Here is a 21,730-nt window from a genome sequence, read left to right as displayed (position 1 = left end):
GATCCGTGTTTACAAAGATAAGTCTGGAAACTGTGGTAGAAAAGGGGGAGGAGGACAATTCAGCCATGGAAACACCAGTTGGCAGGTAACAAAATAGTCTCAGTGAGAGACAAGAAGAGCATGAATTAAGGCAGCAGCAGTGGGATGGGGAGGAGAGATATGATAGGTAACTTATGAAGTAAATCTGAGAGACATTCATAATCAATTGAATGTGTGTGTTGGAGAGCTGATTCAGTCAAAATTGTGTGGTATTGGGGATGTGGCAGCATGAACAGAGATTGGGAATCAGAGGAGTGTGGGGTCGTGGAACAGTAAGTTCAATTATTGACATAGTGAGTTTGAGGTGCACTATTAGGACATTTTTCTCCCATCACAGATAGTGGAGTCCTTCGCTGGTTATCTTAAGCAAAATGAGGAACTCACAGGAATCCTGGGACACCTTAAGGAATCTGAGAAGAAGTAGGCTGTTGGCTTAGATTAAGGGACACAAATACCGTCCAGACTCTCTCCTGTCTCTAGTCTTTGCTCTCTGCAGTTCCTCATCCCTTCTTTCTCTATTTCTATCACAGTCAGTCACTGAGGGAGAGACTGAACTCTCTTTTTTCTCTCTTTTCTTTTCAGTCCCAATTTCAAAATATTTGGGAAAGATCTTGATTGGTCTAGCTTTGGCCATGTACCCATTAAATGTCAGATGAGATGTGGTTAGGAGGCTGGGGTCACAAACTAACATTGCAGCTCCTATAGTAACCAGGTAGATCAAGAGAAGGGAGAATTCCTCGGACAAAGACCCTGGGCAGATAATATTGTAGGATTTACCAAAGATGCCTGTGGGACATCCAGTTGGAGAAGTCAAACTTGAAATAATAACTAAGGGAATTTATTGGCTGCCTTCTGCATGGCAAACATTTTGCTCGGTACATATTTCATTAAGTCATCCCAACAGTCCACAGTAGTATATACAACATTATCATACCCATTTTCAATGGAAGCAATTGAGTTTCAGAGAAGTAAGATAACTTTGCCTGAGGTCATACAGCAGGTAGTAACAAAACTTTCAGGAAAGTCTGTGCTTTTTGATTATCACAACCATATTAGCTAAAGCCATGAGGATGAATAAGATCTCTCCTAGAGGGAGTAGAAGGTGATAAAGGAGGAGAGTGTACAGTGGAACCCACTTTTAGGGAGTGAGCAGCCAAAGAGGATTCATTGAAGGGGATTGAGGAGAGGCAAGATATTAAAGAGAAGAAGAGTCTGGTGTGCTAAAACTAAAGGAAGCAAGTTTTCAAAAAGGAAGACTAAGTCAAGAGTGTCCAAGTGGCAGAGAGAAGCCAAACAGAACTAAGGCTAAAAGAAGCTACAGCATGTGGCAATTACACCTCATGAGAATCTTCTGTTCCCGGTCCCACTGTGACTGATAGTTTAGGCCCTTACCATCTCTCCCCAGAACTACTGTAAAAGCTTCCTGTTTTGCATCCCTGTCTCCATTCTCATCCTCACTAATCTAACTTCCACATTGCATTCAGAGAGATCTTTTAAAATCAGGGACCACAGCATCTCATGCTTGCTTAGAAAACCTGGGAAGAAGCTCCACATTGTTTAGTTTGAAATATAGCCCATCATAAGCCAGTCTCTAGCAATCCTTTCAGCTCCAGCTCACTGTATTGCTATTTATGCTACATTAAGGTACTTACAGTTCAAGCACGCGAGGTCTTAGGAGCGTCTGAGCATCTGCACATGCTTTTCTTTTTGCTTAGGAGACTTTAATCCTTCTTTTTTCCCAAATTAGGCTGGTAATGGAAAGATTCTATACCTTGCTTGTAGTGCTAGTCACATCGCAGTATATATTAGTCAAAACTCATAGAACTGTAAACCTAAAAGATTAGATTTGACCATATGTAAATTTTACCTAAATAAACGCTACTCAAAGGAATCTGGAGAGTCCCTAAATATTTGGCAATTAAAACATTTCTAGATAATCAATGAGTCAAAGAAGAAATTTCAAAAAATTAAAAAAAATATAAAGTCAATAGCACCAAAATTATTTTTAAGCTAAATAAATAAATAAATAGATATCGCTAACTAAACTGATCAATAAAAAGCGAGAAAATGAAAACTACCAATATCAGGAATAAAAAGGGATATCAACAAATATCCTACAGACATCAAAGGGATACTAAGGAAATATTATGAATGGCAGTGTGCCAAGACATTTAGAAATTAGATTAAATGTACAAATTCCTTAAAAAGCACAGAGTATATAAACTGATACAAATAGAAGCAGAAGATCTGAATACTATCGTATCTAGTAAAGAAATTAAGTTCTTAAATAAAAGCTATTGTACAAGGAAAACTCCAGGCCCACATGACTTCAATTTTAAATTCTATAAAAAACTTGAGGAAAAAAATAATAATCTTACAAAATTCTTTCAGAAAACAAAGGCGGAAGGAGCATTTTCAAATTTATGAGGCCAGCAAAATCCTGATGTCAAAACTGAATAAAAACATTGCCAAAACAAACAAATAAAAAAAACTCCCCCTCAAACCCAAAACCAAAAGTCAAAACACAAAGAAAGGAAAAGAAAGCTATAGACTAATGTCCCTCATTAAGATAGAGGTAAAATTTCTAAATAAGGTATTAGTAAATTGAATCTAGGAATATATAAAAATAAGATAATATCATCACCAAGAGAAATTTATCCCTGGAAGGTAAGGTTGGTTTAATACTAAAAAAAAAATCAAACAATTAATTTTGGCTTATTCATGGAATAAATGAGAAAAGCATATGACCAGCATAATAGATCCAGAAAAAATTTGACAGAATTCAACATCTATTTATGATAAACTCTTTCAGCAAACTATGAAGAGCAGTAAATATCCCCAGCCTGATGGAAGAGATCTATAGATAACCTGAAGATAACATCTTAATAGTGAAAGACTGAATCCTTTTACCACTCATATTAAGAACAAGCCAATGATATCAACTTTCATTATTTCTATTCAACATCTCATAGGAGGTGCTAGCTAGGGCAATAGGCAAGAAAAAGGAAACAGGATACAGATAGGGAAGAAAGAAGTAAAACTTTACTTATAGATGACATAATCATGAATGTAGAAAATCTTAAATGATCTGTAAAAATACTAGAACTCATAAATGGATTTAGCAATATTGCAGGATACAAAGTCATTTCTATATTCTAGTAATGAGCACTGGAAAATGATATTTTAAAATACTATTTATAGTAGCATCAAAATCATAAATATTTTGGGATAGATTCCTTGAATTGTGTATAAGACCTCTATGCTGAAAAGTTGAATACATGTCTGAGAGGTAAAAGAAGACTTAAATAAGTAGAGAGATGTATTGTGTTCCTGGACTGGTCAACTCAATGTTGCTAAGATGCAAATTCTTCCCAAATTGATTTATAGATTCAACACAATCACAATAAAAACCTCAGCTAATTTGAAAATTTATACAGAAATGAAAAGTGCCTTGAACTTGCTCAAATAATCTTGAAAATGAAGAACAAATTTGGAGAACTTAACCTACCTGATTTCAAGACTTGCTATAAAGCTACAGTAACCAAGAGTGATAATGGCAAAAGGTAAGACATATGGATCAATGGAATAGAATAGAAAGCTCAAGAGGAAACCTATATTTGGTCAAGTGATCTTTGACAAAAGTGGCAAGATAGTTCAGTGGGGAACAGAACAGTTTTCAGCAACTACATGTACACATGAAGAAAAGGAATCTCAACCTCTATCTCATAGCATACACAAAAATTGACCATAGACCTAAACACAAATCTATGACTGTATTTCATATTTCTAGAAAAGATGTAGGAGAAAATATTTATGATTTTAGGGTAGATAAAGATTTCTTAGAGAGGAAAGTCAAAGCACTAACTAGTAAATAAATAAAAATTAATCATTGGACTTGATCAAAATGAAAGCATTTTTTTAAATTGCCATTAAGAAAATGAAAAAGCAAGCCACTAACTGGCAGAAAATATTCTCAGTTTATTATATAGCTGACAAATGATGTATCTGAACATATAAAGAAAAGTTACAATTTATAATATGATAAGTAACCAATTAAAACAAAATGGGCAAAAGTTTGAAGACACTTCACAAAAGAAGTATATTGATTTTCTTTTGTGACATAACATATTGCCATGAATTTAGGTAGATTATAACAATACTCATTTATTATCTCACATATCTGTAGGTCAGCAGCCTAGGTGGGCTCAACTGAATGCTTTGTTTAGGGTCTTTCAAGACAGAATTAAGATGTTGGACTGACTGGGCTCTTATTTGGAGGCTCTGGGGAAGAATCCACTTCCAAGCTCTTTCAAGTTGTTGGCAGAATTCAGTTTCTCATGGTTGTAGGAATGAAGTCCCCATTTCCTTGCTGGTTGTTGGCTGGGGACTGTGTTCAGCTTCTAGAGGCTACTCTCAAGTCCTTGTGCTGTGGTCTCTTCATATAAGCAATAGAAAATCTCTTCACATCGAATCTTTCTTGTTCTTCAGATCTGACTTTTTCTTCTACTATCAGCCTGTGAAAACTCTGCTCTTAAAGGGCTTATGTGATTAAATGAAGTCCACCTGGATAATCTACCTATTTTTAAAGTCAAGTAATTAGTAACCCTAATTACATCTGCCAAATGCCTTTGATATGTAACATAATGTAATCATGGAAGTAATACCAGGAGCAAAGGTCATGGAAGTCATCTTCAATTATGCTTACCACAAGAAGATATATGAATGACCAAAAAACTCATGAAAATATATGCTCAAAATCATTAGTCATAAGGGAAATGTGAATTAAAACCACAGTCAGGAAACTCTCCACACCCCTTATGAGGTTTAAAATTAGAAAAAATCAAAAACAATAAAAAAGCACTAACAATACTAAATATTGCCAAGACTAAGGAGCAACTGGAACTCTCATGCTTTTCTGGAAGGAATGTTTTAATCACTTTGGAGAACATTTTGGCAATTTCTGTAAAGTTAAATGTACAATTACTATATGACCCAGCAAATCCAGTGCTTGGTATTTACCTGAAAGAGATGAAAACTATATTTACAGAATTTCATTGAAGCCTTATTCATCACTGTCAAAAACTGGAAATAACCCAAATGTATATCTATAGGTGAATGGATAAACAAATTGTGGTATATTCGTACAATGGAGTTCTCAGAAATAAAAAGGAATAAATTACTGATGCATGCAACAGCATGGATGAATCTCAGAAATTTTATGCTTAACCAAAGAAGCCAGACACAAAAGAATTATACTGTATGACTACATTTATATGACATTTCTAAATAGGCAAAACTAATCTCTTGTGATAGACCTTAGATTAGTGGTTACTCTAGCTGGGTGATGGTGAGACTGACTAGCCAGAGGCAAAAAGAACTTCCCAGAGAAATGAAAATATTCTATATCTTTTTGGGATCATGGTTATGTCAAAGCATTTTAGATTTTACATGTATAATGGATGGTTTTTATTTTATGAAAATTATATTTAACAAAGTTGATTTGAAAATATATTGTATATATTTCTAATGAAAACAAAAATGTTTTGTCTTCTTCTAATGTTAACACTGTTCTGGAATTAAGAATTGATAAAATTAGAGACAAAGTATTTTTTAGAGACATTAAAATTTAGAGACATTAAAAATTTTTAATTTTAGATAAAATTAGAGACAAAAAATTAGAGCTGTAAGTATTTGAGAGAGGGAAACAAGTTGGCTTAGTCACTTTGGGCTGCTGTAACAAATTACCATGGATTGGGAGGCTTAAACAACAAACACTTACCTCTTACCGTTGTGGAGGCTAAGAAGTCCAACATCAAGGCACCGGCAGATTTGGTTTTTGGTGAGGGCTCACTCTCTGGTTTGCAGCTATCTGCCTTCTTGGTGTGTCCTCACATGGTAGAGAGCAGAGAAAGCAAGCTCTATCTCTTTCTCTTCTTATAAGGACATGAATCCCATCATGGGAGCTCCACCTTCATGATATCATCTAAATCAAATTACCTCCCAAAGGCCCCACCTCCTAATGCCATTGAGGGTTAGAGTTTCAACATGTAAGATGGAGTGGGGGGGGACACAAACATGCAGTGCCTAACACAAGTATACCACTATCTGTAGATAAAAGTCATATTTTCTGGAAAGTCAAGGTGATATGACAAAACAATACTGGAATTATTGAGAAAGTTTAATAAAGTGGCTGGATATAAGATAAATATATAATCAGCTTGAAAACATAAAAAATAGTGTATTCTTAATAGCAGTATAAAATATGAAAACAAATATGTAGAATTTGTGTGACCAATCATTACAAGAAATGTACAGAACTATATAAATTTAATATCAAGATAAAAAGAAGAGTTAAATGGAAAAGACAGAACACTAAAAACATGACATTTCTTTATAAATTAATTCCTAGATTTAACGAAACTCCAATAAAATCTCCAAAAGAGAGTAGCTAAGAAAATTTTGAAAAGAGTAAACAGAGGACTGGCACTACCACAGTTAAAATATACTTTAAAGCTATAATAATCATATCCATCTGATCATAGTAATAGAAAAAACTGAAAAACAGATTAATTGAACAGAACAAGTAGCTCAGAAACAGATCTTATTATAAAATCATTATATATATATATATATATATGACAAAGGTCGCATAGCACATCAGGGCAAAGGAAAAAGATTATTCAGTAAATGGTGTTGGTGTAACAAATAAAATACGAATTTAGGTTCTTATCCCATGGCTTTTGCCCAAAAAAATTCCGGAATCAAATCTTAGAAAACCTTGAAAAAATATAAATGAAGGTCAATATTTATTAACTAAAGCACTGGAATACAACGCAGTGGTAAAAAGCACCAGATTTGCCAAAGTAAACTTTCCTTTAGGAAGAAGCACCAGGAAAGCAAAGACCCTGCAGGTCGGACTCATGACGGACCTCCGTGTGCACGTGATCTAGCACATGGTGTGTGCTCTAATAAATCTGTATAGAATGTATAAAAACAATTATTTTTATTTTTTGTAAAGGTAGAACCACCATCATTTTTCAATGACAAATTGGAAAAATATTAGTCCTATATATGAAACAGGATTAATATCCCTCTCTTATTATAAGTTCATGCAAATGATAGGAACTTCATTAAAACCCATTAGATGAACAAGTATGTGAACAAGCTGATCCTGATAGAGGGAATACAAAAGTTTATGAACATTTGAAAAACGTTGGATGTTAATAACATGTTATGTGTGAAATTACAAGATTTTTTAAAACGTTAAGAAGATTCATTGCTGGTTTGGGTGTAAGCGTAATAAGTCATCTCGTAGAGTTTGGAGAGAGTTTACACAAACTAAAGGTAGTTATGCATTCTGTATCTACAGCTTTAAAAATATTTACTACTTTTGATCCTGTAATTACTTTTCTGAGAATGTATCTTAAAGAAACTATCTACTACAAAAAAAACCCAAAACTTTTATTTATAAGTTCATCATAGTATTAACCATGGTAGTGAAAATCTGGCAACTTTCTGACGAACAATAAGAAAATGGATTTAAAATTATGGTATAGACACAAAACGAAACATGATGCAGCCATTTAAAAGTATTTCTACAAAGATTTTAAAATGCCATCAGAAAATAATTGTTTTAAAAGATACTGTGAGGAGACAAATTATTTTGCAGCTGCCAATAATATAAAATATGCATAGAAAACATAATAGCATACGTTTTAGCTTTTATTGAAGGGGCAGGCACTCTCTCGGAGCTTTAAAGGGATTACCTCATTTATCCTCACAGAAAGCCTTGAAGCATGCATTTTTTTATTCGTCCCATTGAATATGTGAAGAAATTGATAGAGGGATTAAACAATTTGTCCCAAGTCTCTGAGCTAACTAGTAGGGTAGCGGGATTTGACAGCAGGCTGGCTCCTGGATCCATGCTTTTTAACACTACACTTGTTTTGTTTTTGTTAAAATATAACTAAATGTTTTCAGTAGTTTTATAAGTTTGAGGGCTTATATTGGTCACCCTTATACTTTTCCATACTTCCCAAAGTTTGACTTAAGAAAAATTTTTTTTAAAGCATGACTTTTAATCGTAACAAATGACCTTGTTATATATATATATATCTTTGTTAGCTATACATATCTAACAAATATAAATATTTGTTAGATATATCTTATATATCTATCTATATCTATATCTATGAAATCTCAAAGTCAACTTGATTTTGTGTGGTCACACTCAGAGTCTGTATCTGGGGATCATCTGCACCCCTTATTTCCAGTTCTCTCTTCCTAGACGCGCTGGGAGCCTCTAGTCTCCCTCCTGGCTTGCTCACGGGGTCGCCACGGTTCAGGCCACAGTCCCGGCACCCCCATCCTGGAAGCGCGCTTTCTACCTGCGCCTGCGTCGCGACAAACAGCTCCAGGGTGCAGTAGCCACGTTTTCAAAGTACGCGGGCCCAGAGTCTCCGGGACCCTCCCGGTGCCACCCCACGAGGCCCCGCAGACCCCTAGCGGCCGCGACTCCCGGCTTCAGTCGCTGGCCGAGGAGGCCGGGCCTCACCCGGGAAAGCAGCGACCTTCCGAGAGGGAGGCGCCCGCCGGGAAAGCCCGGGGCTGGCAGGGCGAGGGGCGGCTCGACCCAGAGTCGGAGCGGCCGCCGGGGTTTGGGATTGGGGTCTGGGGACCAGCTCCGGCTGCCCGCGGGCCTGGAGTGGTGCTCCTCGGGGGTCGCGCACAGAGCCTCGGAGACACCAGCCCTCTGGGCTGACCATCCTTTCTCAGATCAGGACAGTTGACGAAAACAATGGTTATTTCACGTTGACTGACCCCTGATAAAAACTAGTGTTAATTACAGAGGGTTGCCCGGGGCAAAATTTACTGCTTGCGTCAGGGTTGGAGAGTTCTTGTGGCGTGAGTGTATTTTAAACACGTTATCTCCTTGAGACTTAATGATCTCTCTGGTCGGGAACAAGCGTGAGGGGAACTGATTGTAAACCCGTGGGAAGCCAGAGCCCCACTTTCGGGGGGCAAGGGTTAAAGGTCGCCCTTCGGGAGCGCGGCGACTGGTCCAGAGGAGTCACCAGGTTTCCCGGGGCACTGGGGCGATTATTCGGCTTGAGCTTGCGTTGCTCAAGCGAGACATTCCCACGCAAGGATACAGCCTGGCAGCCGTTTTCTCCGTGTGGAATGAGCCCTTCCTTTCCCCGGTCCGCTCAGGGGGAAAATGGTGAAACCCCCAAATCCGCTTCTTTATGTGGTTAATACAAGGGCGCATACAGAGCCTGGGGTAAAAAAAATTACAAGTGCAAGTGACCTTGCGTGTTTTAACGTTGGGAAACTCGACTCTGGGGATAACGGAATCGTAGATTGTTAAGTTTAGGCATCTAATGATTTGGAGAGACGCACATTACTTAAAATCCTTGTCTCGCGCGCCCCAAGTTTGCCGCTCCGCGGCGGAAAGCTGGGCCGAGCGGGGGTGGGGAGGGTCTCCAGTCCCAGGCGCGGCGTTCGCTCGGGGCTTCTTCCCAGTTTCCTGCCTCGGAGTCGCCGCGTCCGCCCCAGCCCAGAGCAGTTTGTGCAGTTGAGAAACTCGATAGGAGGCAGCAGCTGATCTCCCACTACCCTAAAAATAATCCGCTCGGCGCCCGGCGTGCTTCGGCCAGGGGAGGAAACGCTGCCTTCGGAGTAAGTGAGTCCGTGTCTTCTACATAAATAGCGTTTCAGAATTTTACAGAAAACTCTCAGCTGTCGATTTTGATCTAATCTTTCGGCAACCAGAAGGCTCCCGCGCACTCTCGCGGCGCTTCGCCTTCGCCGTCGCTATTTCTAGGATGAAGGGACCGGGCCCCAGCCGGGAAAGAGAGGGCGTGGAGATCAGGTTTCCAGCTTTACTTAGAAAACTCTGGTCGGCTCCTGCTGAAACCAACTGGATGTAGTGAAAGGAGTTATTACATTTTTTTTTTCCCCTCTCAGACATTTCCGTCTTGTTCATGAGGTAACTTTCCATCTGCTTTAATTTGTGTTCCTCTTTGATTTATAGGAGTTCTGCGTCCTGCTTTTAAATTTACACTTAAGACAGTGTAGGAAGCCGGTGTTCCGAAGGTAGTGCAAGTGCGCCAGTAGGGGTTTGAAGCAGCATCAAGCGATTGCCCAAGGTATTTATTTGTTGCTTTATTTGTCCAGTGTGGGATTTAAAAAAAAAAAAAAAAAGAATCACTGGAGTGTCTGTGTAAGAAATCTTATCTGCTGAGTTGTTCCAACATTTCCTTTGGTATGCAGTAGAACTTCGATGGGTGCTTCAGCTCAGGCATTAAATCGGAAGTCGGGACTTTTTTGCTTGTGATTTTCTACTTGGATCTGTCATTCATACATAGACAGACAGACAGATGTCTTTTACTTCGTATTTTATGAACCATGGACTGAATAACTTCAAATAATTACATTTGTTTTCCTAAGTGATCTGATCGTGAGCATACCCTAGGTGATGATAAAGCCTTGAGTAAGTTCTTTAAAATGTTGTGTTTGTGTCTCACATCATAATTTGGTTAATCTCTGAATAACTGAAGAATGAGTTATTTTGTGTGTGAGAATGCAAGCTTTTTATATTGCATTTAGCATGTTTTCTTCAGGTGTTTCCAGCATGTTAAATTCTCTGGGATTGCTGTCCCATCAGAACTGACACTGTCTGCTGGGTGAACAGAAAAGAGTGCTAGTTTTCACTTATTTACTTTATATTCATCAACTGAATCCAAATGTTATAAATCCTGAGGGTGTGGAACTTCACCCAATATATTTCAAGGCATAAGAATACTGAGGGTAGTATTCTTGCCATGAAATCATAAGTGTGGTCATCAAGGAATATTTTTGTTTTACGTTTTCTACTCTACAGACCGTCCCTAGAATCGAAGTTTCACTTTTGGTGTTTGTCTTTAAAGTTCATTCAGTCAAATTCTCCAACCCTATCAGCTATCATAAACAGTTGAACATCTTTCTGTGGGTTTATGATTGTGGGGAGAAAAATGTCATATCTTCCTATCTGGCCTCCTTCCCTCTCCCTCCCCCTGGATGCTGGGGCCTCTCAGTGTTGGCTGAACTAGACAGCTCCAGAAGGGGTGGGGCTGTAGGTGTCATGTGACAGCATTTATCCAGCAAGAGCAGCAATTTATACCCTTCCCAAAGCATTCCCAACTTAACTTGGGTTCTGGGAGGGAAACCCTGAATGACAATTGGAGATTTAAGAATTAGTTGAAAAATCCTGATTGAATAAAACGCCTCAGGTGAACACAAACAATGTCAACAGATCTGCAATAAGTTTACTTTTTCCCTCTTTTTGTCCGTGTTGGGTTGTAGTAAGGGCTGGTTATTAGAATGTGCTGCATACAGGCTGGGTGTTGGGGAGGAGAAGGCTAAGGGGTATGGGGAAAAGGATAGAGGAAGAGGCAGAAGAAAAAGCAAAAGGAGGGATGCAGAGAGAGACAGTGAACAGGCTGGGAGCCAAGGGGAAATGTGCGGTTAAGATGATGGTAGGAAAACATCATTCTAAAGTTTTTACTTTACCAGTATGAAGTATGCATTTTAGTGCCATTATGTCATTGTATATTTCCCTGTCTTTTGGATCATAACCTTTACATTATACCAAGAATGTTTGGGATTAATCTAGTCTGATTTATATAGCCTAAGACCACAGGGACTGTTGCTGTTATGTGCACTGCTGAACTCCTAGTGCCCAGTGCATGGTCAGCGTCAAGAAGTATTTTTACACTTAATTAATTAATGGCCTAAAGTCCCAGACATCAAGTGCATGGCTAAAAATATTCTTTGACTTTTTCAAGTTGTTGTACTTTTCTGATGTTTTCTTTCCACAGTTACATGTCCAAAGATTACTTAATTGGTAGGTTTCAGGATTGATTAAATACCAGGCAGGCAGTGCTTATGTTAATGAAGTATATATATGTTTTGCAAATTCAGATTCTATTTTAGCATCTGGCTCAGTGATCATGATGAAATATCAAGGTTTATAAATGTAGCCAATTGGAATACTATAACTTTTGATAAGATTATAAAACTAGCTAAAGTAAAAATTATTTTCCGGTTTGTTCTAGGAAACAGTTTATACATGTCTTTCAATTAAGAGAACTTAAAGTTTCCTTTTATCACTTCTATTAAGTAAAGGATGTAGTCTTAAAAATTCCATTACAAGCTATTATTTTTCAGTTTCTGTTTTCTTCATTTTTACCAGAAATATGTCTAACATACAATTATAAACTCAGAACTTCCTTTTTACTGCTAGTTTAAAAATCTCAAGTCCTTTTAAAAATTCCCTTATCTAGCTTTAGAACCTTAACAGTTGGTAAGGATTTGGCAAGTATATAACTTCATCTTGAGTTTTTAAAAAAATATAACATTTTTTTTTGAAAAGATGAAAAAAGGTCTTGACTAGAGAACATAAGAAAAAAAAGTGTTACCAGAAATAATATGAGAGGAATTCCATATGACCACTTACAGACTGTTAATACACAGACTTTCTAACTAGTTGTTCTATTCATATGTTTTGTAAAATTTTTGTTTAAAATTTGATTTCTCCAATAGTTTGCCTACTGTTGCCAGTCTTTTCTGTATAACACATTTTGTTTTTTTCTAGGAAAAAATATGATTCGTGACCATTACTAAATCAATTATCAATGAAAGGGAAGAGAGAAAAGGTACTATTTTAGTTATCTAAACCTTTGCCAAGCTTGAATAACCTAACTCAGAATCCAAGGTGACATAATTATGGAAAAGAAACAAAGTCCAGTGAGGTTGAAAGCTTAAACTGCTGCTTATTTTAATATAAATAGATAAGAGATTGCTTTAAAAAAATAGGTTGGAAGCTATGTGATGGAGTGGGATGAACATAGTTTATAGTCAGACACGTGTCTGTGGATTCTGGCTACTCTACTGGTTGGCAAGTTATTGAACCTCTCTGAACACCAGTAGCATCCTCTGTAAAATATGAAGAGCTCCACAAACGTTGCTTCATTGTTCTGAGGGCTTAAATAATGTATGCAAAGTTCCCAGAATTTAGTAGGTGTTAAATAAATAGTAGACATAAAAGAAATTTTCCGAATGCTAAAAGTCTTGCTGGCATTTCACATTTGATGAAATAGACCCTCGCTCTTAGACCATGTTTCGGCACAGCAGTAAGAATTCATTGAAAATGTTGTAAGTCAGAGCTTGTCACTCCTCTGATCTCCACCCTCTCAGTGGCTCCATTTCATTCAGAGTAGAAGCCAGAATCCCAACAATGGCTAAGAAAACCGTGTGTCATCTTGACCTCTGTTTCTTCTCTAAGCTTGTCCACTTCTCCTCTAATGGAATAGAGCTTTCCAATAAAAAGGCATCCTTTGTTTCAAAACTTGAGTAGGGTGCATTTCATGTAAGAATAGGCTGTGACCCTTTGACCTGAGTAGTTTCATTAACTTGTCACTTGAATTATATTTAATTAGTCTTGAACACTTGATTTTTCTATTGTTCAGAAAAAGGCTGTGTGCTGGTTGCCTCCCAGTTGGTCTCTTTGTATTACTATTTCCTGCAATGGATGAAATGTTGCAGTAAATTGTGTCCAGCTGAAGTTGTGAAAGCATTTTCAATGAATAACCATGGGAAAGGATTTGATATTACACCATTTTGACTTTCCAGTCAGTTTCGTTTTTCCCCCTTTTTCTTGATAAACAACCATTTTTGGTTTTTGATTATTTATTTAGACAAACACTCCTTTGAGCTACCACTATTGGTAGATATCAATTATTACGTATTTTCCAAGTTAAAATGGAATATTTTAATCTGGATAAAAAAACCTATTGAAAAGTGGATCTTATGGAAGGTATAAGGCCTTTATAAGTAAATCTTGAATAACTTTGGCATAGAGTTTTCTATTTCCTCAACTGCAAAGATAAAGGGGGTTAATTTTATGATATAACACCTCTTTAAGTCTATAATTTAATGAAGGAGAATTTCATAATAAGAGGCTTTTCCTCCTTTCTCTCCCTTTTAGAGTAAACTATATAAGAAGAAATGAGCCTTTCATTCTGTGGTAACAATATTTCTTCATATAATATCTATGATGGTGTGTTGCAAAATCCCTGTTTTGTGGATGCCCTCAACCTGGTCCCTCACGTCTTCCTGTTGTTTATCACTTTTCCAATATTGTTTATTGGTAAGTAACCTACTGTCCTACAGTTCATCACCTAGCGTTTATAAGAAGAGTCTTGTTAATGGCTGAGATTTGGTATAATGTTGATGTAATTTCTCCAGCACGAGAACTAGCATGTAAGTCTGTGGGAAAAGAACAAGCAAGTATTTCGTTTTCCAATTACTTATGTTTTTGGCGTTCGATATTCTATAGATAAAGTAGAAGTCACGTGCCTTCTTAGAAATGGACTTCAAGTAGCAGCAGTTTTTTAAAAAGAGGAAAAGAGAATTATATGAGATAGATCAAAAGTATTTGGTGAGTGCTTGCTTTGTGCTAGGTGAAGAGAATGAAAAATGGGTAAAACACAGTACTTGCCTGGAATATTCACAGGAATGTTCCAGTGAAACAAGTGTGTCAGAAAGTGAAGAGAAATGCCAACATCACCTTGTAAGCGCATTTACAGATACAGGAACAAATTATCCTGGGCGTTTGCCTGCCAGAGCAAGTAACTCTCTTTGGGGCTGGTGGGGACAATGCATGGAGTGACATGTTTGGGGACTTGAAAGATACAGAGCGTGCAAGTAAAAAATAGGGTGTGTTTCAGGTAGAAGGAGTACATGTGCAAACTATTTAGGAAGAAGGTAAAAATATAGTTTTCCCTATTATTTTGTAGTTTACATATATATATCCACACAAAATACAATTATTTAGAGCGATTATGTATAATTTGTATAACTTTTCCAAAACAACCAAAATAGACCTTCTAAAATTATAAAATATTTTTCATGTATAAAAATGACAGAGATTAATGTAATAAACATTTATTGACTTTACCACACTCACTTTAAGGAATCTAAAAGTATGAATACCATGTCCTTATCCTCTTACTCTTCCTGCATCCTATGTTCCTGTCCTTTCAAAAGAGGTAACCACTATTTTGAATTTGGTGCTTCATATTCCCATGCATGATTTTGCTCATAAAAACAAATGAGAAAACAATCAGACTGTTTTGTTAAGAAAGCAAGCATAGGGGCTTCCCTGGTGGCGCAGTGGTTGAGAGTCCGCCTGCTGCTGCAGGGGACGCGGGTTTGTGCCCCGGTCCAGGAAGATCCCACATGCCGCAGAGCGGCTGGGCCCCTGAGCCATCCATGGCCGCTGAGCCTGCGCGTCCGGAGCCTGTGCTCCTCAACGGGAGAGGCCACAACAGGGAGAGGCCTGCGTACCTCAAAAAAAAAAAAAAAGAAAGAAAGCAAGCAAGCATAATTTAAGGATCCGCTTTAAAGAAATGTTTAAAAATAATTTGTAAGCTTTTATTTCTTCATTGAACAAGTCTTAACTGAGGGATTACTATGTACCTAGCATTCTAACAGTGACCAAAGGATTTCTGTTATATGACACATATTATGCAGAGGCCAACATAACTCTTGGTACATAGTTATTCATGTCAAACAAATGCATAGACATTAAATATATTGGGACCAGGACTTCTTGTTGTATGTGTGGTGGCATTTGTAGGACATTAAGAATGCCCTTTGGCCAAAAGTAGAACATTGTTTTTTATTGCAATTTTACAGTTAATAATTCCTTTTTGACATCCAGTTAACTTATTCAGAGCAATTATTATTACAGTCCTGTTTGCATCTCTAGCAGGGAACACAGTGGCTGGCAAAAGGGTATTTGAATCAAGCGGAATTGGAATTAACATTGTCAAAGGGAAATGGTGGAGAAAAATGCAGACTACTGATCCGTAACACTGGCTACTTGAGTTAGCGAGAAATCATAAATAAATCTCAAAGAAGTATCAGGTATAAGGAAAATGGCAATGTTGCAAAAAAAGACAGAGTTTGCCTGCAGGAATTTACAGCATAAATTCTAGTAGAATATGTGAAATGTAACTAATTTTCAAATAATGAACAACTAAGATATGAATTAGTATTCTTTTCAAAGACTGCTTTAGGGGTCCCTTTTGTCCAGAAATACAGAAATTTCTTCCTTCAGTACTTTTAGTGCACAACCCCGTTCATTCTTGAAGTATGTGGGGTTTCTCTGTAGTCAAAAAATTGAGAAAATAACGGTGACAAAAGAGACAAGAGTGGGGTCCTTTCTTAGCACCTCATATATGAGTTGACATTACTCTGTGTTTTTGAGGGGAAACCATCAAAATTTTTACTAAAACGTAATCTGGTAACTAGTTCTTTTCTTCAGTGAGCAACTAAGGGTGAACCTATAATGTTCTTGAGTCTCCTTACAAGCTTGTCAATCAACAACACTTCAGCTTTCTTTGAGAAAATACCACTAGCACTGCTGAATAGTGCTGGCCGGGTCATAGGTTATCATTTTTCTTGCATGATATGCATATGATTAAGAGTTGACTCAACCAATGGGTCCTATATTTCATCACCAAGTATGGGTTTTTTTTTTTTTCGGTCAGTCCTCCCACAGATCCCATCTTTTGAAAGATTTGAGACTCCAAATAGCTTTTATTAATATCATCATTAATTTATTTTTCTTTGGAGTGAATCAGAGACCTGTCAGTAAGAGCTTAATGAGCATGAGATAACCAGGTTGTCATCCAGAGTTTGTGTTATTCCTAAGCAAGGCAACAAATGTTAACGTGTTAACCTAGGCAGTGTTGGAAACATTAATTGAAGTTGTTCTTTTTTTTTTTTAACATAATGAAAATAGCCCAGGCTTTCTATTGCTATCCTAGAAAGGAATAAGGTTTCAGGACCCCACTGCCACCCAGCATATCACAATGTAAATTATTTCCATGATTCTAATTGATCCTTTGTTTATCTCTTTACCTTTTTCAGGGTGGGGGAGTCAAAGCTCAAAAGTACAAATTCATCATAATACGTGGCTTCATTTTCCTGGACACAACCTGAGATGGATTCTTACGTTTGCCCTCCTATTTGTGCATGTGTGTGAAATAGCAGAAGGCATCGTTTCAGATTCGTAAGTGACTGCACTTAGTTAATGGGATTACACAATCCTAGTGGGTACGTTGCTATGGATAGCAGTTAAGAGTGTAACGTACCAAGTCAGCCTTAACTGTTTGGTTATAACTTATTAGGTGCCACAGCTGTCACCCATTTTATACAATCAACATGTATGTTGTCTGTATTTTTGTGGTGCCGCATCCTTTCTCTGATGATACAAGTTCGGATCTCTGGGGCTTGTGCTCATTGCTGTGCTTTCTGTTTCTTCACTCCTTTGTCTACAAAGCCCTGGCAGAAAATTCTCTCTTTTTAAACATTTTGACGTTTACCTTATCTTTCAAAATAGATATAAATAGCAAGAAAGATTGTCTATTTTAACATGTAGTTCCAATGGTTATATATTTATGTATAAATATATATACCCAGTTCTCAGATATTTCAATTTACTTTGTAAAATAGGAAAGATAGATGAGGCAGGCATTAAAGGAGTCTGAGAACCAGTGAGGATACAGCTACAAATTGAGGCAAAGCACATAACTATTTCAAAATCAGGATTTGTCATGAAACCCCTATTTTTGAAGGAATTTTGTCATTCTTATAAAAGAAGAAGTTTGTATTAGGCAGTTAGAATGTAATGAATTCTATTGAACTTGAACATAATGTGGGAGAAATATTTTTATCACATAGTAACAGAAAATAAACTCAAGTAATAGGAAAATTTCGATTACAAAATTACACTAAATGGTATATCTTTCATTGAAGAATTGATATGAAAAGATGTTTAAAGTCTAAAACAGAAAGTTTTGAAAATCGTTTTCCTCTTATCGAATAAGAACCTCTCCTGAGGTTTACGTTTTTCTGTCGCAGTTAACAAGGAATGAAACTTCAAGAATTTTGTCATGGAGCCATCTATTTTGTAATGTTTTATGACAGTTCTTTGCATATATGTGCACATGTTAGTTTCTGATTGAAAGGAAAATCAGAGACCCTAAGATATGTCGCCTCTCCAAGCATTTAGAAGCTTATTGGCTGTTATTGAGAATTGCTTACAACTCTTTGGCATTTTTGTATTATATTTTATTAGCATATCCAATTCTAGTCTTCATTTTTTTATTCCCTTAACATATAGGCTAACTCTCCATGTTTTTATGTACTTGTATATAGTGGAAGTCCCATGTGTCCTAAAAGCTTGACATCGTGTGGGCAAGGATGAGTCCTCCTTTCCAGCCTCATGGTTGATGTGTAGATTCAGTCAGAGACTTAGGACAGAGGCTGAGCTAACAATGAGGACATGTGCTAACGACGGAAACTTTTTTTATAGCCGTAGTGATATAAGAGACCCATGCTAAAAACAAGCAGAAATACACCTTTGATCTTGTGCTACCCTCTCCCATTCTTTTGCTGCAGACTCTTCTCCTTCCCCTTTTCATCCAGGACTCTCCAAAAGACATTTTCCAGTTACTTCTGAACCCAAAGATTTTGTTTGCTTTCTCTCATGCCTTGTCCTATTCTGGAAACTGCTTCTACAAGTATCCCAGAGAACATTAATGATGCCTTCATGGACATTTTTTCCTCTTTAACATACTTATTATATTTGACACCTCTGATCATGCCTTGTTTCCTTCTTTCTTTTTTTTTTTTAACAAAATTTTAAGAACTGTTTTTTACCTAAAATATCACAAATGCCCATTATAATTAGTGAAACAGTGCGCAGGCTTTCCTGATTGAATATTTGATTTTCCTTTTTAGTAATACAAATATTAAAGCTTTTAATTTTTCTTTTGAAACATCTTGTTTTGCACCGGTTTTCCTAAGAAGTATTCTCTTTTTTATTTCTATCTAAATAATTTGTGATTCTGATGGAGATGCTCTCCTAGGTCTAGGAATCATTTTCAGTTTGCTCTTTAATCTGATTTGATTGGTTTATTATTAGAGCATGTAATTTATTAAATGAATACCTGCTGGGACATTAACATCTTCATTATAGTCAAATATTCCATCATTTTATAAGTAATTAATGAGTATTAAGAAATAATATATATTCTTTATAGGAGACAAAATTTTATTGAGTTTACTCATTGTATTGCTACAGTCCTGTGTGTTCATTATTTTTATATTATTTAATCCATCAAATTCGAAAAGTGTAAATTAAGATCTTCACTATTATTGTGTTTTCATTTAGGTTTTCATTTCTATCATTTTCTCTTTTTTTGAAATTGTTCTTTTGTGTTCTGTGTTGTATAGTTTTTGGTTTTCTCTCTAACTTTCTGACTAAAGATTTTCTGCTATAATGGGATATTTATGCTTCTACCAAAACACTTAAGTCTGCAAATTTTTCTCTAAAAATAATAGAGGTTAAAGGAAAGAATAGGGTTTTGGGACACTCAAAAACTATACTACATTGTAAGTAGAGCAGTTACAATGTGATAGAAATCTTAATAAAAATACTAGTATGGTTAAGAAACATATTAAATTCCTAATAAAGAAATAAAGTAAATATAACCCTTACTGTAGCTTCTGCTATCTTTATTAATCCTTTATTGTTGCCTCCCTTACTGTTTGTTATTCTTTTTCTAACTTCTTGAATTGACTACTTAATTTATTTATTATAATCATTTCTTATTGGATATGTTTAAGATTATAATTTTCTTCTGGGTATGGTTTTGACCACATTTCATAGGCCTTGATGGGTAGTGTGCTCATTTTTAAATTTTCTAAATATTAAGTGGCCTTCTGATTCTTTCTTTGCTTCAATAATTAAAGAGTATTAGAAGCATTTCTTAATTTCTGTAACGATGAACTATTTATTTCCTACTTTTTCTCTTTGATTATTTGAACTGTTTCTGGGAGGAGGTGGGTGGTTTTTAAGCCAGCTCTTACGCTATCATAGTACTATCACATTTTCATTACCCTCTTTGTATTAATAACTCCAAATGTCCCTGATTATGTTCCAGATCTCCACATACACTTGCCTTTTAGGCATCTTCTTTTGCGTGTTTATCAGACACCTTCACAATCCACACATTCCTCTCTCCAATGGGCTCTTCCTCTTAAAATCTTATCACCATCTACCCAAGCACCCTGAGAATTGTTCTCTACATCTCCATCACCGTCACACTCATACCCTAACGCTAAGTCCTGTTCATTTTGACGGTCTTTTCCAAGTGAACATATGACTTTAAACATACAATTAAAGCTATTCATAATTTGCTATCCTACCAACATTAAATTACAGTTACTTTGGAGCATAAGTGAAATGGTTTAAAGTAAGCCTGTAACATACCTGCAAAACACCTTCCTAACTCATACATGCAAATTACTTCTCCATGTAAAGGTCTCATCGCTCTAACCTCTAAGTTACCCTGCTCCAAAAGTGACTCTTCTAAGGCTTACGGTGGTCCAAAGAGAAGGGAGAAAAAGACTGTCAGAAGGCTGTATTATCTCCTTCATGTTACTGCTGCCAAAGCTCAACTCAGGCTTTCATCATCTCTCACCTGGCCTCTCCCCATAGTTTACTAACTACTTTCCTTCTTCTGTGTCTCTCTCTTCACCTCAGACACACACAGTACCTACCAACTCCATCATCCACACTACTACCAGATTGATCTGTCTCTAAAACCCTAATCTTATTCTACCACTTTCCTGTTAAAGTATTTCTGTTTTCTGCAAGATTAGATTTTAGCTCCTTACCATGGCATACAATGCCTTTCATAATACAACTGATCTCAAACTTACTATTTAAAGAACATTAAACTACTTGGAATTTTACACATTCTGTTCCCTGTTTGTTAAGTGCTCTTCCACCGCTTTCCTGACTAGTGGCTTCCTTTCTATATTTCAGTTCTCATTGTCAACTATACCTTTTCTGAAATGACCTTCCCAAATCTTCCTCTTTCCTTCACTCTTGAACTATTTACTTCCTTCCCTATACCGTTTGTGTACCAATATATTTCAATAATTTGAGAAAATGTAAATGTTTAACTGTATGGTATTATTAATACAAATGGACTTGAGGGCTGTCTACCATGCACATCTGTCCTGGCATATTTCCAATCCACCTGAAGCTCTTTATTGCCCTCAGAATGAAGTCTTGTGTCCTTGCAGCCACACTGAATTGCTTGTAGTAGTACCCTTGGACGTATCTAGACCCTCTTCCTGGAACAGTCTTCCTCTACTTCCTCTAAAGAGCAATTCCTCTTCTTAAGGTCTCAGTTTAGAAGTCACTCCTTTCTCAAGGCTTTCTCTGTCTCAGGCACTAGCCTTGCATGCATTCCCAGTCCCTTCACCTGTGTTATAATTCCCTATTTCCTATTGTTCTTCTCAATAGACTGTAGACTTTGTGACCACAGACACTATATCTTGTCTTGTTCACTGTTGCATCCCACAATCTAATAGTGTCTGGACCAGCAAACACATATGTGTTGAATGAATTAATGAAAATGGAGAAGCCACTGAAGGCCATAAAGTTTGGGAAAACTATCAAAAGAATAAATGTACTTTAACATACAGTAGAGTTCATATTCATCTGATTGTTTTTACTTGCTTCAGGTGTTAAATTATTTCAGCAGTTCTGCCCTTCAGTATAGGA

General features: G+C 36.8%; 1 protein-coding gene across 1 annotated transcript in view; it reads left to right on the top strand.

The window, feature by feature from the left end:
• Window positions 1-9,614: 9,614 nt before the first annotated feature.
• Window positions 9,615-21,730, top strand: part of ABCC9 (ATP binding cassette subfamily C member 9) — a 147,304-nt gene continuing 135,188 nt past the window's right edge. The window contains exons 1-5 of the mRNA XM_082849932.1: window positions 9,615-9,721; window positions 10,073-10,187; window positions 12,674-12,734; window positions 14,066-14,227; window positions 17,017-17,158. Of these exons, the coding sequence (XP_082706058.1) occupies window positions 14,086-14,227; window positions 17,017-17,158 (284 nt within the window). The 5' untranslated portion in view covers window positions 9,615-9,721; window positions 10,073-10,187; window positions 12,674-12,734; window positions 14,066-14,085. The remainder of the gene's footprint in view (window positions 9,722-10,072; window positions 10,188-12,673; window positions 12,735-14,065; window positions 14,228-17,016; window positions 17,159-21,730) is intronic.

This window comes from Leucopleurus acutus (assembly GCF_964270905.1).
Source record: "Leucopleurus acutus genome assembly, chromosome: 11".
In the NCBI taxonomy this organism is placed as follows: domain Eukaryota; kingdom Metazoa; phylum Chordata; class Mammalia; order Artiodactyla; family Delphinidae; genus Leucopleurus; species Leucopleurus acutus.
Note: the sequence above shows the minus strand (reverse complement) of the source record. Positions and strands in the feature narration are given on the sequence as shown.